This window comes from Musca domestica, unplaced genomic scaffold (assembly GCF_030504385.1).
Source record: "Musca domestica strain aabys unplaced genomic scaffold, Musca_domestica.polishedcontigs.V.1.1 1, whole genome shotgun sequence".
Taxonomy (NCBI): domain Eukaryota; kingdom Metazoa; phylum Arthropoda; class Insecta; order Diptera; family Muscidae; genus Musca; species Musca domestica.
In genome coordinates, this window is record NW_026712114.1 from 9,500,420 (window position 1) to 9,519,040 (window position 18,621).

General features: G+C 33.7%; 1 protein-coding gene across 1 annotated transcript; it reads right to left on the reverse strand.

The window, feature by feature from the left end:
• Positions 1-17,717: 17,717 nt before the first annotated feature.
• LOC109612968 (uncharacterized) lies at positions 17,718-18,184 on the reverse strand. The gene is made up of 2 exons (XM_020037510.2): positions 18,068-18,184; positions 17,718-18,001 (listed from the first exon to the last, which is right to left on the reverse strand). The coding sequence occupies exons 1-2, from the start codon at positions 18,111-18,113 to the stop codon at positions 17,718-17,720; spliced, it is 330 nt and encodes a 109-aa protein (XP_019893069.2). The 5' UTR covers positions 18,114-18,184.
• Positions 18,185-18,621: the final 437 nt, after the last annotated feature.

Below are 18,621 nucleotides of genomic sequence, written 5' to 3' on the forward strand. Positions count from 1 at the left end.
GAATTCTTTCAAATTTGGTACTTGAGATTTAAAATTAATACTACAGCCCATGACAGAAAATTGTCTGTGCAGGTTCAAGGGTACCTCCCGGTATTCGGCATTTTGATGATTTTTGCGATATTAATCACCGGAATTGTTTCAAATTTGGTATTTGAAGTTGGTAATGGATACTACAGCCTATGACAAAAAATGGCCTGTGCAGGTCCACGTTTTCGTATAGGCCCCATATATCAGTACCTCCCCATATTCGGTATTTTGACGATTTTTGGTACAATACCCACCGAAATTGTTTGAAATGTGGTATTTGAAGTTCGTAATGGATGCTACAGCCTGTGACAGAAAATTGTCTATGCTGGTCCAGGTCTTTGCACAGCTCCAATTTAACGGCACCTCCTTATATACCGTATTTTGATGATTTTAGCTACATTATTTACCGTTTATTTCAAGTTTCCAATTTGAATATGGTAATGGCTTATGACAAGCAATGCCTATGTATGTCCACATCGTATAGACCCCAATATGACGGCTATATTCGGTATTTTTAAAATTTTAACAGAATTTTTTAAGGATTTTATTTTTTAAAAATTTCCAAATTCGTTGCAAATGGTGGAGGGTATTAAAAGTTCGGCCCGGCCGAACTTAGTGCTTTTTAACTTGTTGTCTTTAATGTCACCCTTCGAAAATGATGCTATGTAGGAGAATTTTGCATAAATTCACAAGATGTGCGGCTTTAACCCTAACATCTGTTTAAAAGGAGTCGTTAATCATTCCTTGACAAAAATACATGTTTCTCACATTTCTAATACGAGAAAAATGTATTGAAAAACTGAAATCTACTAACTCGTGTTTTACTTTAGTTTGGTGGGTCCTTGAGATGACTCTGGCTGTGACAAAATTTACTTCGGCCTTAGATAAAAAACAAGTAAAAAAGCTGTAAGTTCGGCCAGGTCGAACTTTGAATACCCTCCACCATTTGGTACAAATTTGGCAATTTTCAAAAAAATAAAATCCGTTAAAAATTCTGTTAAAATCTTAAAAATACCGAAATAGCCGAATTTAGAATTTATACGACGACGTGAACCTGCGTAGGCAACTTTTGTCATAAGCTATTACAATATTCAAATGTGAAACTCGAAAAAAATCTGTTTATAATGTAGCGAAAATCATCAAAATACCGAATATGGGGAGGTACCATGGTGGTTATAAAACGTGGACCTGCACAAACAATTTTCTGGCACAGGCATACTACAGCCTTGCGAACTTCAAACACCAAATTTGAAATAATTCCGGTAAAAGCCACAATAAAAATTTTCGAATATCCTCGATTTAAAGATTACCAAAAACAAATTTATCAAATTCGACTACCTTCATTTATTGTGTCACGATATGAATAAAACATCAAAAAAAAAAAAAAACATCTCAATTCAAAAAACCCCCACAGACGAGCCCCTAAAAACGTGTCAACTGTCTTCGATCATTTCAGTCACCTGCTTCCGACATTTTGTTTGTCAAATATTTTAATGATCAAAATAAATGCATATTTAAATATTTATTTGATTGAAAACAAAATCGAGACGTTGGCGTGACACAGCCAATAAATCTATAGAAGTCGTACGATTTTATGCAAAACAAAGAAAGCTGCGGTCAATCTTCAAAAAATGTATTCAGCTATCTGACGATGAGGTTGTTATTATTTTCTTTTTGGTTTTTAAGCGGAGTGTCAGAACTAATTTCCAAATTAATTACTAAACACAAATAAAATTAATCACGTGATCCAGCAGCCCACCACATCACCACCTTGACCTTCATTCGAGAAAAATAATATTTAAATAATTTATGACTTTCTATTCAAATAAAAAAAGTGGTAAACAAACTATTTTTTACGTTTTAATGAATGAATTTGTGTTAGAAAAAATAACAAAAAAATTAAATTTATTCCAAAATAGGCATACAAAAAATATTTTAAAAAACAACAACTTACATTATGTGATTGAATGTGAATCGGTGATTGGCGATTACCGTTACACTGGGAATAATTTGCTCCCCAATTGGTATCGGCATACGACCATTCAGCATTCGTGGTGCTGGGTTGTCCTAAACAAAAGAAAATAGTAATCAAATGTTGTTATCTTGTTTTCAAATAAATAGTTAATTTTTTATTGGTCATTCAAATTTGTTAAAGATGTTAATTTTTGGCAAATTCGAAACTAAGATATAGGTGTGGATGATAGAAAGCACATATTTGAAAATATAACAGTGATGGGTAAAACTTAAGTTAATCTAAGTACATTTTGAGTGCATTGAGAAGGAAACAACATATCAAAGTTATGGAAAAACAAGTTAAATAGTATCAGTCGTTTTCGACAACAGATGGGGTATACCCGCAGCCTTGGGATAAATTTTAAAACTGTTGACTCTTTATGAGGGAGGTTCTTAAGCAGTTGGTCAATATTGATCAATTCGTATCTGACCTAAAGCTGATATAAATATTACAACGAACCAGGTAATATCGACTACTTTCTATACTTTACAAAAGACATGATCAAATTTTTCGATATGCAGATAAAAATATTGATATGTGCAAATTTGAAGGAAATCGGACATTCATATCTAATTTTATGGGAAATCATAAATTTCGATAAATTATATATTCTTATCAGATTTCTGGTTAAGAGAAATCCTTACATATGGCAAGTTGTAAAGAATCGCCGACTTTTTACGCAAGTTATGGCAGATATAAATATTGGAAATTGTGAATCTTTGTGAGTGAGGTACCAGAAGCGATACACAGATACATATCCTCTTCACAACAGACCTACTGTTAGCAAAAATATTTGGATGTGTGAAATTTGAAGAGGATTGGATGCTTATTTCGCTTTTTTGAGCGTTTTGTTTTTCAAAATTTTGAATCCTATGTGGGGGAGTCATCAGAAGAAATGGTTCGATCTCGAACATTTTTTAAACAGATCTTGTATTGATGGACATATTGAGATGTATCAAGTCTGAATGGAATCGGGCGTTTTTTGTCGCGTTTTATGAGCTTCATGGATATTCAAAATTGTTACCCTTTGTGGGGGAGGTATTTGAAGGAGTGGAACGATATATCCCATCTTAACACCAGACCTTGGATTAATAAAAATATTGCAATGTGTGTACTTCGAAGAGAATCGGATGCTTATTTTTTTTTTTTTTTTTTTTTTTGAGTATTTTGGTAATTCAAAGTTTTGAAATGGTCCGATCTCTACCATTTTTATAACAGATCTGGTGTTGATGGATATATTGAGATGTGTCAAGTCTGAATGAAATCGAATGTTAATTTCTCGTTGCTGTGAGTTTTATGGATATTCAAAATATGAACCCTTTGTGGGGAATGTACCAAAAGGAGTAGACCGATATATTCCATCTTCGCACCAGACCTTGGGTTACTAAAAATATTGTGATGTGTGATATTTGAAGACAATCGGACTCTTACGTCAACTTTTATAAGAGTTAAAATTATTCAAAATGTTGACCCTTTGTAGGGGACGTACTCGATGGAGTGGACCAACATTGTCCATTTTCGCAACTGACCAAGCACTCATGCAAATACTATGAGCTTCATGAATATTAAAAATTTGGGTCCTTTGTGAGAGAGATACCAGAATGAGTGGACCGATATATTCCATTTTCAGACCAGACCTTGGGTTATCTATTGTTATAATATTGTGATGTGTGTAATTTTAAGATAATCGGACTCTAACATTACATTTTATAAGAGTTATAATTATTAAAAATGTTGACCCTTTGTGGGGGAGGTACTTGATGGAGTGAACCGACATTTTCGCACCTGACCTAGAACTGATGCAAGTACTAGAATGTGCAGTAAAGAATTTTTTTCTAAATTTTGACCTTTTGTAGAGGAGGCACCAAAAGGAGTGGACCGATATTGCTCATCTCCGAACTTGATGTAATTCTATTCCGATGTACCAAGTGTGGACCAAATCGGATACTCCTTTCGATAGTTATCGTGGGCGTCAGCCAGCCAGACGGACGAACGAACATCTCTAGATCGACTCCAAATGTCCTGAAACGGATTTGGTCCAAAGAGACCTAGGGTCTAAAACTGTTATTTCGATGAGGCCTGTTTTGGCCGTGTCAAATGATATATACCCTCTCTAGACATGTGGCTGAGGGTATAATAATATACTTTGTATTGGATGTGTACTATAATTGTTCAAAGGGTACTGACTGGTACTAACTTTGGATCACTGTTAGTTTCTAGGATAGAGAGTTGTAGATTGTTTTGGATATGTATACTAAATGTTACTAATTTTTGTATTGGGTGAAGGGACAGCACTGAAATTCCGAAATGATACCGAGGTCAATGCTGGTTTCTAAGTTTTACATATGGAGACGTTGATATAGTTTCGGACGGAAAAATTGGATGTGGTCAATTTATCCTCTTCGGTATACATAAAAATTAAAGATTTTGTGGTGTAAAATGTAAAAATTGTCCTATTATTCTGTTCGGAAAAGGAAAAAACTTGAATAATATAGAAGACCTTGAAAGTCTGAACAGTTAGTGCGATGCATACATTTTTAATTGAAATGCATTGTAGATCACAACTAATTGAACATTTTGAGTACTAAAAAGACCTTACACGAACTATTGGAACGAATCTTAAAGTCTTAGGAGGAATTTATTAGCTTTGGCACTGTCGTTTTGTACAAGTAATAGTAAGGATTTCCAAATTCACCTCCTTATCAAAACGTTACACACTCACTCCCTATACAAATATTCAAAATTTTAGCAATTTACCTTTACGCTATATAAAATTTGGTGCTATTTAGATCTTTTCGTGCACGATATGTACGTACTTCCAACTTCGCCTTCTTATCTGAATGTTTCGTATCCACAGTGATCCATTTAGCAAAATTCTATTCTATCAATATTATATCAATCCAACTTCCCAAACATGATTCTCATGCCAAATTTTAAGATTTTGCCTTATCGAAATCCACCTCCATATATTAAATCTACCGCACAAAAAGTGATAGTAATACTTAATATTGGTTTCCAACTGTATTTCGGCCCTAAATATCAAATTTAGTACATTTTGGTAATTTTCGTACGATTTATTACCTCATGTCAACCCTACCAAGAGCATTGCTCCAATACCAAACTTTTAAATTAAAAAAAAATCTGCGAAATTAAGTACCATTTAGAACTTTTCGTTTTTTTCTCGTAAGTATTTCCAAATTTGCCTTAATATATTTACCCTGCCGTACCAATAGTAATCTTAATACCGAATTTTGATTTCCATCGCTAATCCTTCTCGAAATACAAAATTTAGTACAAATTGGTATATTTTGTAGTTTTTAGTACGTATTTCTAAAACTACTCACTATATCAACCTTATCCACCAGCATAGCTCCAATAACAAACATTTACAAATTCCAGCTCCATCCAATCACCCAAACCCACATTGTACCAAATTAGGTACCATTTAGTACAGTTCATGCACTAAGTACACATTCCCGAAACCACCTACTTGCATCATAGGGTTGATGTATGAAGCTGGTTTTTTCACAACTTAATCCTTTTTTCAAATATCTAGATTTAAGCTTTATCCGTTTACATAATACCAAATAGAACTAAATGCAGTGCTTTTTAGTACTTTCAGTACACTTATAGTTCGAATTTCCAAAAACCCAGCCTTATGGTTGATGAATCAATCAGTTATATATGTATTATATCTTAGAGCAGATATAGGAAATTTGACTAATAATTCGAAAAGAGCCTTAAATAACCCATAGAGACCAGTAACTCAAAAGTCAAAAACGACACATGGAACACTTAAGCATTATACCGACCGATTTGTAAGCTATAACTTATTTTGAAAAACCTTTGATTCACACTCTTTACCTATTTCAGCACAACACTTATATTTAATACTTATAATATTTAACACTTGTATTACCTATTTGATTGGCCGGAGGATACGCAAAGGGTAAGAGCAGATAGAGTTTTTGAAACAGTTCCTTATAGTCCACCATTATGTTCACCACCAGCTAATCAACACTATGTTTTTTTTCGAATCTCGTTTATACCGTTACACAGCTTCTCACGTAAACAACTGAACCGAAAATGTGACCATATTTACATTTTTATAAGAAATTTCAGGTCATCACTAATGGAATCAAATAAATAGGCTATAATGATCGAATAATATGCGGATTATGAATGCCGAACATTATGACATTTTCCAAATTTGAAATTCACTTTTTGTAATGGTTTGTGCTCTCGGTCATAGGCCGCATGCCGGAATGCAATTTTATCATAAAATACACATTAGATGTGGATCTAAATAACATCATCGCATCGGCTTGAATTAAATTGAATTGAAGGGCTCGTCACTGAGGCAATAATCAAATATTCAATATTCACATTGTATAATAATATTTGGAAAAATCAAAACCAGTGACGTCAAACTAGCTGTAGATCTGCCTCAATAATTTTTTCATTGTTTTTGAAAAAAAGAAAATATTAAAATTTGTTTTTCAATCTTAATTTATGATTTGGATTGCAGAAAGACTTGTTCAGGTAGTCAAGCCTCTATTTTCAAATACAAAAAAACATTGTGTGAAGAAAGTGATGACTCCAGATTTGCATATTAACACACAATGCAGGGGGTTCGGATGACTTGACAATATTTTTTTTTAAACAAAATGAAGAACATTGTTATTCCAATTGGTGTAATCGACACATATTTACATATTTATGTTGTTATTGATGTTATGAGCAAAGATAATACTAATATGATTGGTTTTAAATTTAATAATTAGAAAACTTTAGAAATGTTAAGACATTACTTTTTTCTTTAATTTAAAATGACTGCAAGGAAATTCAATTCTTTCAATAATTACAGGAAAAATCCAGCAGGTTATGAGAATAAAGCTAAAAACAGAAGAAGGCGTTTTGAAATTGTGTATCGGGAGATAACCAAAATAGGCGGGGAAATTACGCCCATTTACAACTTCTGAAAATATTCACATTAAGATTACTTGGAATTTATGCATTATAGGAATACCATGTCTTCGGCAAAAATTCAGGAAATAATACAAATTAACACTCAGTCGAGTCATAAAGTCAAAAGAAAACCAGTAAGAAAAGGTCAAATGCCGGGCGGGGCCGACTATATGATAAGTTACACCATTATTATCATGTGTGAATTCGATAAGGATTATATTAAAAAATATTTATTAGAGCAATAGATATAACGGGCCGAGTTTCGCCAAATGGTAAAATTCGGTTGAATATGAAAAAGTCTATTAATTTTACATATATGGTTGACAATAACCGTAAAATTGGTCGTACATCGAAGCTATATATAAAAATCTGAACCGATCTCGATTAAATTTTCGAGCTGTATCTGATGTCCGGTATCAAATATCATTGTTGTGGAGTACATATAACGCATATAAGGGTCTTTAACACCAAATCGGATAAAACATATATATGGGAGCTATATAACCGATTTTCACCAACATTTGAACCACTTGATTTTGGGCTGAATTCCGTCGAAAGTGCCAAAATTTACTCCATTTGGGCTGCAAAAAACACAAATCGGATAAAGATATATGGGAGCTATATCCAAATCTGAATCGATCTGAATTTTAGCCACTTATTTCAGAGCTGAAGATTGTTTTTGTGGAGGGACTTGAGGAACTTGAAACCCCAAATCGGATGAAACATATATATGAGAGCTATAGCTATATCTGAACCGATTTTCTCCAAATTGTATGTACTTGCTAGAACTGAATTCCGTCGGATGTTCCAAATTCAGGCCATTTGGACTGATATTGTCCATTTGGTGCACAATAAACCCGAAATCAGTTGAAGATATAAATAGCAGCTATATTCAAATCGGATCCAATCTTGATAAAATTTGGCAGAGGTATTTCCAAGCTCTATAAGATATCTGGTACCAAATATCATTGTTATCGAATGCATATTATGAATATGAGAGACTTAAAAACCAAATCGGATGAAACATATATATGGGAGCTATAGCTATATCTGAACCGATTTTCACCAAATTTGGTGTACTTGCTTCTTGACCGAATTCGGTCGGATGTGTCGAAATTCAGGTCATTTGACCCGGAATCAGTTTAATATATACATGCGAGCTATATATAAATTTGAACCGATTTTCACGAATTTCAATAGAGTTTGATCTTGGGCCAAACAAATATTGTTTGGACAATTTCATCTCAATCGGATAATAAATGCGACCTGCATTTTTTTTTCGCAAGAATACATGGATGGACGGACAGACGGCCTGAATGACATGCATAAATCGACTCAGAAGGTGATTCTATGAAGATCCTTAAAAGTAACTATGGGTCTGTCTCGCTTTCTTCTCCATGTTACAAACCAAAGGAAGCACAAAGACACAATACCCTTACCACTATGTGGTAATCTTTATTATGAATCTCTGCCATAATATATATATTATCCTTAACAGCTCTTGTTTTTTTATCTTCTACGATTTTTAATCAGATTTTCGTTTACACTTGAAAGAATAAATATCAAATTAATGGTTATTCAACATTTGTCAATACTAAGAAATCTTTGAAATTTTTTTTTTAATTCATTTCAGACATATACTTGGCCAACGTGGCCATTAACATTTAAAAATTACGATAAATCCCTAATTGGACCCATACAACTCAAAAATATTGGGTAATGTGGTAAGTGAGCTTCCCCAAAAATTGTTGTGGAATATTTACAGAACTTAACAATTTTCTATCCCGCAGTTTAATGTTCAATATAATTTAATGGAACTAGGCCAGCAATAACTGGTAGTATCCTCAAGGACAACTATGAAGTTCTTGTTGTACATTTCCATTGGGGTGGTCTATTTGGCCCTGGTTCGGATGTTGAAATGCGAAAGAAGAGCACATTTGCCACCCAGTGTCCCTATGGATTTCCTGTTCTGGGTGTAATTCAAGTGGGTTAAGGTAAGTAAAAAGATGGGAAAGAAGGTGCATAATCATATTAAAATTTTTGATTCGTTCCAACAGTTCATTTTCGTACTCAAAATTCATAATTTTTCATTATTACATAGACAAAGTTTCCAAACAAAACTTCACGCATTGTACTAATGTTTCAGCTGCACCTGTTCGGAAACATTTTGTTCATCTTCAAGTTTTTTTTTTTCACATATAAATCTTCAAAATATTTCGCTTTGAAGTCTACCGAAGTGCATATTAGTTGAACCCCTTGCACAATGGTTCCACATCGATTCTGGCGAAACTATTCCAACGTCTTTTCATAATAAAAACTGCCCACCACCATATAAATATCCTAGAAACCAACAGTGTCATCCATATCAAATTTCAGGATCTTAGGTCTATTCATTCACTCAACGGCAATCTTAGTACAGTTTCGTACTTTTGAAATGGTCATAGTACGCATTTTCAAATCCCCTTCCTTTTCTCAACTATAGGCACCAACATTAGCCTCCAATTAAATTTCAGAACTTGAGTTCTATCCTAATATTCAATCCCAAATGATTAACATACCTTTCGTACCCATGTCCTTCTCTCCACCCTATACACCTACTGTGACCTCAATACCAAATTTCAGAATTCTATCTCTTTCCCAACGACACATTTTGTGGCATTTTGCATTTTTCATACGTTCATAGTACGAAAGCCACCTCTTTCTCTTAACTACAGACGCCAACATGGACATCTATATCAAATTTCGTCCATTCAGTCACATTTAGTTCTTTTTCGGGCAGTTAAGGTACGAATTCTTAAAACAATGTCCATATCTTCATCTCAAATACCACCAGTGACCATAATATCAAATTCTAGGATTTCTGCTCAGTAATTTCCGCCATTCCGTCAAATTTAGTTAAATTATAGTTGGCATTTTCGAAACCAGATCCTTGTCAAAACTACTGACACCAACAGTAACATCCATATCGAATTTGAGGATTCCAGCCCTATCCATTCACCCAATACCAAATTTAGTACTATTTAGTAATTTTCGTACGAATATAGGACGCATTTGCAAACCCACCAAAATCTCAAACCTCAGAAAACCAAATTTATCTAAATAACTTATTTCAAAAATTATATTCCTTCAATCAAGACCAAAATTCAGTGCGACTTAGAACTTTTCGTATAATTACAGTACACATTTCCAATACCACCTCACCTATGACCAGGCTACACATGACCAGCGACCCTCATAGAAAATTCAAACTGCAAGCACAATTTGTTCACCCAATACCAAACTGTAATAAAGTTAGTACTATTTAGTACCTTTTGTGTGCTTGTATCACCTCTTTATCACCTCTTTATCACAAACCTACCAACAATAGGGTCCTCAATACAAAATTTCAAAATTTCAGTTTCATCCGTTCACCCTAAACGGAATTGTATCAATTTTAGTACCATTTAGTATAGTTCCTCCACTTAGTACACAGCTCTAAACACACCTCTTACAACAACCCCATTTCCAAGAACTGATTCTAACACCAAATTTCAAGTTGTGAATTTTAGTACTGTGAAAATTAGTAAATTTTAGTACTTTTGGTGAATGTATTGTTGGAATTTCAAAAAAAAAAAAAAAAAAAACGTTATTTTTCTAATCCTACGCTACTTCAAAGACTCTCATTCATTCTATTCATTCACAAGATGCCAAAGTTGGTACCATTTAGTACTTTTTGTACTTTATAGTTTGTATTTCCAAATGCGCCGTCATGTATCCATCAAACCATACAAAAGGTGATCCTAATACCAAATTGCAGATTTCCAACTCTATGTCTCCCTCAAATAGCAAATTTAGAACAATTTAGTTCTTCTCGTTCTTTTAACTCTACACACTAGCAGTGATCGTAATACCAAATTTCAAATATTATCCGTTTACTGAATACCAAACTTAGTGCCATTTACTATAGTTTTTACCCTTAGTATACGTTTCCAAACACAACTCCTCATATGGTCCCCACTTCCCAAAAGAAATTAAATCAAATCGTTGAACAAATACCAAATGGTAACACATTTAGTGCTTCTTTGAATCTTTAGTACAATAGTATCATCATCATCATTCCCTATGTAATGGATTCAATTTTTAGTGCCTTTAAGTATACGTATAGTTCGCATTTGTAAAAAACAAGCCTTATATCTCCCCTATACTCCAACATTGAGCCACTGGTTAAGTTTCGAAAGCGCTGACTTAGTTAGTCATTCCGAAACTGAAATATTTTCAAAATAATGTTTTAAGTTACAGGTAGTTTCACTAAAATAGTTGTTACTCATGAACCAATACCCATGAAGAAACTGCATATAAATTTTGGCATCGACGTCACCATTCATATAACAGGTTACAAAAACAAAATAGGTTAATGCTTTGCAGAGAATCATCAATTACTAACACCATACAATTTATTTTTATATTCGGTGCTACCATCCTTAAATATGAAATTTGTGTTTTTATACCCTCCACCATAGTAAGGAGGGTATATTATGTTTGTCATTCCATTTGTAACACCTTGAAATATACATCTTAGTATACATAAGATGTATACATATCCTTGATCAGCATAAAATTCTATGTCGATTTAGCAATGTTCGTCTGTGGAAATCACTGTGGAAATCGCTTTCGAACGAATTCAGGTATATTGATAAAATTTTACTCAAGTGTATATTATGCCTGCAGAACTTTTGGTATTGAAAATGGGCCATGTAGGTCCACGTCTTCGTATAGCTCCCATATAACTGTACCTCCCGATATTAGGTATTTTGATAATTTTAGCAACATTATTCACCGGAATTGTTCCAAATTTGGTATTTGATGTTCGTAATGGCTAGTACAGCCTAAGATAGAAAATTTGCTGTTCAGGTCCACGTCTTCGTATAGCCCCAATATCGGTACCGTTATATGGGGGCTGTACGATATTCTGTATTTTGATGATTTTAGCTATATTATTTACCGATTTTTTTAAGTTTCGCATTTGAATATTGTAATTATGATAAAAGTTACCTATGCAGGTCCATGTCGTCGTATAGACCCTAATATAACAGCTACATTTACTTGTTTTTTTTTTTTTTTTTGTAAAACTTCTTAGAGGAAGGGTGGGCCGATATTGCCCATTTCCAAACTCGATGAAAAAAAAATTGAAACTTTATACTCATGAGTATTTCTAGTTCTCGTTGAGCAATTACTAGTTCAATGTTTCGAAGTCATAATTTTAAAATATTACAGCGATACTATTTTTGTAACCACTCCAATTTGAAATAACTTTCTTTAAATTAAAAAACTCTCTTTTTCACTTACCAACAATTGCAGCAATGACAAAATAAATTTCCAATTTTCTACACCGCAACATATCGTTGTGTTCAATTTGAAATAACTACTGATCGCTATTTGTTATTATGTGTTTGAAATATATAACGTTTTAATGTTCTATTCTGGGGTCTTTTTGTTTTTAGTTGCTGTCGTTGTTTTTCTAATTCTAAACATGATCTAAGCTGCATTTAATTGACTTTTACTATCGCTCGAAATTAATCCCAGCTAATGCGACCGACTGACATAATTTAATGCGTTACTGGAATCAATTAGACGAGGCATTTTGTGATTTACAATTGTTAATGTGAAATGCTGTCACATTTGTTTTTGTTTCTGTTTTGTTTTGGAATTATAGGAGTAGATTTTTCATTTACACTTTCACATTCCTCTTTCCGACGAGACTTTCCCTGCTTCATTTATTATTAGAACAAATCGAATGGTAATAAAAATGACCTATTGATTAATTTATGAGAGGTGATACGGATTGTGGGAGAAATTCTGAATGTAAAATAGAACAAATGTAAAAAGTAATTGAATGAATCATCAAATGCATGGGTGCTGTGACAAATATATCATTATTCTCTAACATATATGTCAATTTCAGCACTACTCATTCAGAATTAAATTTAATTTGGATAGTTTTTAAGCCATCAATTATTAAAAAAAAAAAAAATGAATAATGAAAATCATTTCAATCTTTTTTTTTAATTAATTAAGTACCAAATTTATTCATATTACAAAAAGACTTTAAAATTTTTTTAAGGTAAAATGTTTGAAATTTTTTTCTAAGCTACGAAGCTCATCAACGGGTGATGGGAAGGGTACGTAAATAAGCAGAATTATCGATTTTGAAGCTACCAATTCATCCAGAAAAATTCAAATTCACAGTTTATGGGCTGGTGTCCTTATTGGACCATACTTCCACAAGGATGCTTGTTACGTAACAGTGAGATGATATCCAATTTTTTTTTAATCCAAATGCATAGCTTGACTTGCATGACAATGGTCTCATTAAGAGGAGAGATGTGTCGCCTAGATCATGCGATTAAACGTCTTTAAACTATCTTTTGTGGCTCTGTGGCAAAACTCATGTCTATACAGACGAGCCAGCTTCAATTGATGCATTGGAAGACAGCATTGGAGCATTTATTCGCGAAATACAGGCCGAAACGTTGGGAAGAGTATACCAAAATTTGGGCTATACGCATGGACCGTTTGAAATATTTACATGAAATTTATATTGACCGTAACATCAATTCAAAAAAGATTTCATGCATTTTTCTGAATTTTATGTTTTTTAACTCTCCTACGTTTCTAATTTTTGGTTTCATAAGGTAAGATTAAACCTTCCTCGCTTAGTGGTTTCTTTTTGAACCCTAGAAGTACAAATTTGGAATTTAAATTCTCTACATCATTTTAACCTTCAAAGCCAAATTTCCTTCAAAAAAGCAAGTTGATTCAGGAAATTTGAAATCGAACGTATATTCTGAATACGTTTTCTCTTTTCTGCAATATTCACATATTGAAGTTCTGAAAATGTTCACAACGCGCTAGTGTCACTTTTATTATCTATCCAAATCCTCAGTACTCTTATTTCAACCAACTTTGTGAAAACGACCATAATGTGATTACTCTTCAGTGTAGAATACAAATATGTTCTTGCATTTTTAGAACTCTTATTAGCTATGAATTCGAATATCTATTGTGATAACAGCGTTTCCCATAATGAAGGTAATGGGGTTAGTTTCTAGGAATATGCGATAGCGGCGTTCAGTAATATATATGTACTACTACGTTACTGTGGGAATTGCCGTACCGTACAGTTATAAGCTCTGCATTATCTTTAAACTGCTTTATCTTTAATTATAACCCAACAAAATCTCCCATGCCAAGTCAAGTAATGGAAGTCACATCTAAGTCGACCTCAATTAACTCAAATCTGGCACGTCGCAATTTATGAATTCGGTTAGATATGATTTAATTAACGTATGCTGCCACATATCGTAGAATTTATTGACGATCCCGTTTAAAGAGAGTTTTTAGCCAGATTTTGAAATAAGGGCCAAAACAAATAGTTGCCGACACTTTTGAGGATTAAAACTTTCGACCAAAAAATCCTTGTATTATTCTTAGTAATATACATAAGATTTAAGAGTCACCAGCAACATTAGTCCGAAGATTTAAAAAAAAATCGAAGAATGGGAACGATAGGGAAGAGTATGTAAACTTTCAAAACGCCAACTCACGTGTCTTCTATTTTTATCTTTACTTTCATAATCAATTGGGTTTTTTTCTTGTATTTTTTGTGTATTGGCTCTTGTTATATTCTAAATATTAAATTTAACTTTATGGCTTTAATTCGAGCTTTCTTCAAGTCGCAATTGCGGTTGTTCCTATCAAAATAAATATTTATTTTACATATATTGACTGATAATACTAAGGCTGACCACCACGGTTGAACCATCCCTGGTCAACCCCTCTGCCATCAACGAAATGCCGCGTTTGACTGGAGCAGAAAAATTGTGTTGGCGAGCACAACTCAGCACAATTTACTGTACCTCGATATTTGCATTTTTACAGAAATTTAGAGAGTTTTTAAAACATAGCAATGTTTGAAATTGGCACATGAATAAAAGGGCACAAATTAGCACTCAAAACAATTTTTGTTCTTCGAAATTAGCAATTCTGATGTGCTCTTTTAAACATATCTTCTGTACAAACATATGTAAAATCCAGTGAAGAAACTCGAAAGTCGGGCTGGGCCGAATTTATTATACCCTACACCACTTTCCATATATAATACTCGTAGAGCTACATATAACAATTGATCGCTTTTATGTGGTATTTATGAGAATTAAAACATACCAAATAAGATCGTTTTTGAATGCGTATTATTCCTCCAAATCCATCCTATTTGAGCGGATAATAAACTTTTTAGGCACAATAAACATAACATCGGGTGAAGATATATGTGGGAGGCATATCCAAATCTGAACCGAGCTCTATAAAATTTAGCAGAGGTATTTCTTTGTAGTATCTGATAGTTAGCACCAAATATCGTTGTTGTGAAGAGCATTTTATGGGTGTGAGGAAGTAAAATATAAAATGTGATGAAACATATGTATGGGACCTATAGCTATATCTTGACCGATTTTCACCAAATTTGATACATTTTCTAAGAGGCCAAATTCGTTCGTATGTGCTTGTGTTTGTTTCTCTTTCGAGACGAGCTTAATAATTCGAAATTTGCAGTGAAAAGGAAAGCCAGATAGACACTATCACACACTCACCACTATGCGACGCGTTTCGCCGTTGGTTAAGCGGCTCATCTGGCATATTTGGTGTGGATGATGGCTTACAAGGGCCGATCTGTGGAAAGTAGTATTTATTTCGAACTTATTGCGATTTTGCATATGCGAATTAAACACTAGAAACTCTCCAAGTTCGACTCCACCATACTATGGAGGTTATATTAATTGTGTCATTCCGTTTGTAACTCCTCGAAATGCTCATGTCAGACCCAACGAAGTATATATATTCTTGATCAGCGTAAAATTCTAAGACGATTTAGCCATGTTCGTCTGTCTATTGTAATCACGCTATCTTTCCAACAAATTGAGATAGAAGGCTAAAATTTTACAGAAATGTATATTTTGCCAGTAGGCAGGTTAAGTTCGTAAATGGGCCATGTAGGTCCAAGTTATCATATAGCCCCCATATAACGGTACCCCCGATATTCGGTATTTTGATGATTTTAGCGACATTGTTTACAGGAATCGTTTCATATTTGGTATTTGAAGTTCGTAATGGATACTACATCATAAGTAAAATAATGAGCCATCTAGGTCCACGTCTTCATATAGCCCCCATATAACGGTACCCCCGATATTCGGTATTTTGATGATTTTAGCGACATTATTAAGCGGAATCGTTCCAAATTTGGCATTTAAAGTTTGTAATAGATACTGCAGCATAAAACAGATATTCGGTATTTTGATGATTTTTGCGACATTATTTACCGGGATTGTTTCAAATTTCGCATGCGAAGTTCGTAATGGATACTTCAGCCCATGCCAGAAAATTGTCTGTGCAGGTTCACGTCTTCGTATAGCCCCCATATAACGGTACCCCCCCATATTGATGGTTTTAGCTACATTATAAACAGATTTTTCTTCAAGTTTCGTATTTAAATATTGTAATAACTTATGACAAAAGTTGCCCACGTCGTCGTATAAGCATTCGGTATTTTTAAGATTTTAACAGAATTTTTAACGGATTTTATATTTTGGAAATCAACAAATTTGTACCGAATGGTGGAGGGTATTAAAAGTTCGGCCTGGCCGAACTTACAGCTTTTTTACTTGTTTCACATTTTGTTTGGTCCTACCGATAGCAACAGTTTTGTCAATTTTAATTTGGACTTTTCATTCATCATTTTGCGTTTTAATTTTGCCGATATTTGTCGGTAACTCAAAAAAATGCGTTAGATAATCCCACTACTAGAGCGATTTCCACCAAATTCGACACACTTGTTTCTAGGCTCAATTGGGACAAATATTACATATTTTGTGCGCAATAAAAGGTAAATCGGAACCTATATCTATCAATCAAATGTTTTGTGCAAAATTTTATATTGATAGTGAAATAAATGCGAACTGTACTTTGTTTACAGAAATTCATGGATAGACGGACGAACGGACATGTATAAATCGACTCGGCATGTGATTCTATGAAGATCATCAAAAGCAACTATGGGTCTAACACGCTTCCTTCTCCATGTTACAAACAAATACACAAAGACATAATAGCAACAACACTGTGTGTTGTAGGGCATAAACATAACATCTGATAGCACCCTGTTCGAAAATCGAATGGGCAAATAACAAGCCAGCATTTTAATATGAAATCAATTATTAAACAACCATCACGTGACTACTTCTACGTTGGAAAATACAGCCCTGACGACTGCACGTTTAGTACTCTTATTCGAATTCCCAAATTGTTTAGATAACATTGTTTACCATAATGCCGGCAATAATGTTTCAATTCACTTCAGAGATAATGCTGTTCACCATACCTTGTGTGGATAATAACGTGCGAGTGTAATAAACTGTATTACCGTTACAGGTAAACCACTTTGAACACGCAGTTTTGTTAAGATACTAAATTTATTTGGATACGAAGTTAGTCGATAATACGGGTTCCATGTCTGAATACCAAATTTGAGGCATCAGCCATACAAATGTTGAAAACTTTACATATATAAATTTCGGATATTTCAATTCCACAAATATTGGAAGGTAAATAACTATTTGTGAAGTTTTTTTAATTAAATTTTTTATTATTTTATTTTTAAAAATAAAATCTAAATCTACAGAGAATTGTTGGCCACTATATTCATATCCAAGGTAAAGCATGCAATTTTTTCTCTCTCTTCATTGACCAATGATATTTGCATCGATGGTGATATCTCTGGGAAATATGCTTCAATATCTAATTTCATAACATATACAGCCATTTCATTTTGAGCAATGGGACAAGTTTTACCAAGGAAAAGGTTGTCACATACATTTGCCACATTTTCATTTAACGGCACAAGTATTGAACCTCCGTGCATTGCGATTAGAGTTTGAGCATACAAACTTTTGCTGTTATCTAGGATAATGGAAAATAAATGAATGGAATTAATATTTATTGTTTGTAATTTAACAAATAATCTACCTCCAACAAAAGCAATATTTATAGTTGCTGTAGTTCCTTTGACCATATTGCAGGGAGTTTTCTCACAGCCAACTACATCAACATACAAGGGCAGGGGTGCTCCATTTTTGCCTAAAAGAAACAAATGCGAAAAAAGGTGTTATGTACAGGGTGAGATAAAAATACTGCAACAAAGTCAAACGCCATAATTTTTACGTTTTTATACCCTCTACCATGGTATGGAGGATATATTAAGTTTGTCATTCTGTTTGTAACACCTCGAAATATACATTTTAGACCCCACAAAGTATATATATTCTTGATCAGCATAAAATTCTATGTCTATTTAGCGATGTTCGTCTGTCTTTCCTTCTATCCGTCTGTGGAAATCACTCTAGCTTCCGAACGAATTGAAGTAGATTGATAAAATTTTTCTCAAATGTATATTATGTCTGCAGAACTTTTCGAATTGAAAATGGGTCATGTAGGTCCACGTTTAGGTATAGCCCCCATATAACGGTACCTCCAGATATTCGGTGTTTTGATGATTTTAGGGTCATTATTAACCAGAATTC

Bases quoted from the DNA above. Each gene is read 5' to 3' on its own strand.
- LOC109612968 (XM_020037510.2), bottom strand. From the start codon at position 18,113: ATGGTCAAAGGAACTACAGCAACTATAAATATTGCTTTTGTTGGAG. The intron at 18,002-18,067 runs GTAGATTATTTG...CCATTATCCTAG, and splicing joins AAATATTGCTTTTGTTGGAG to ATAACAGCAAAAGTTTGTAT.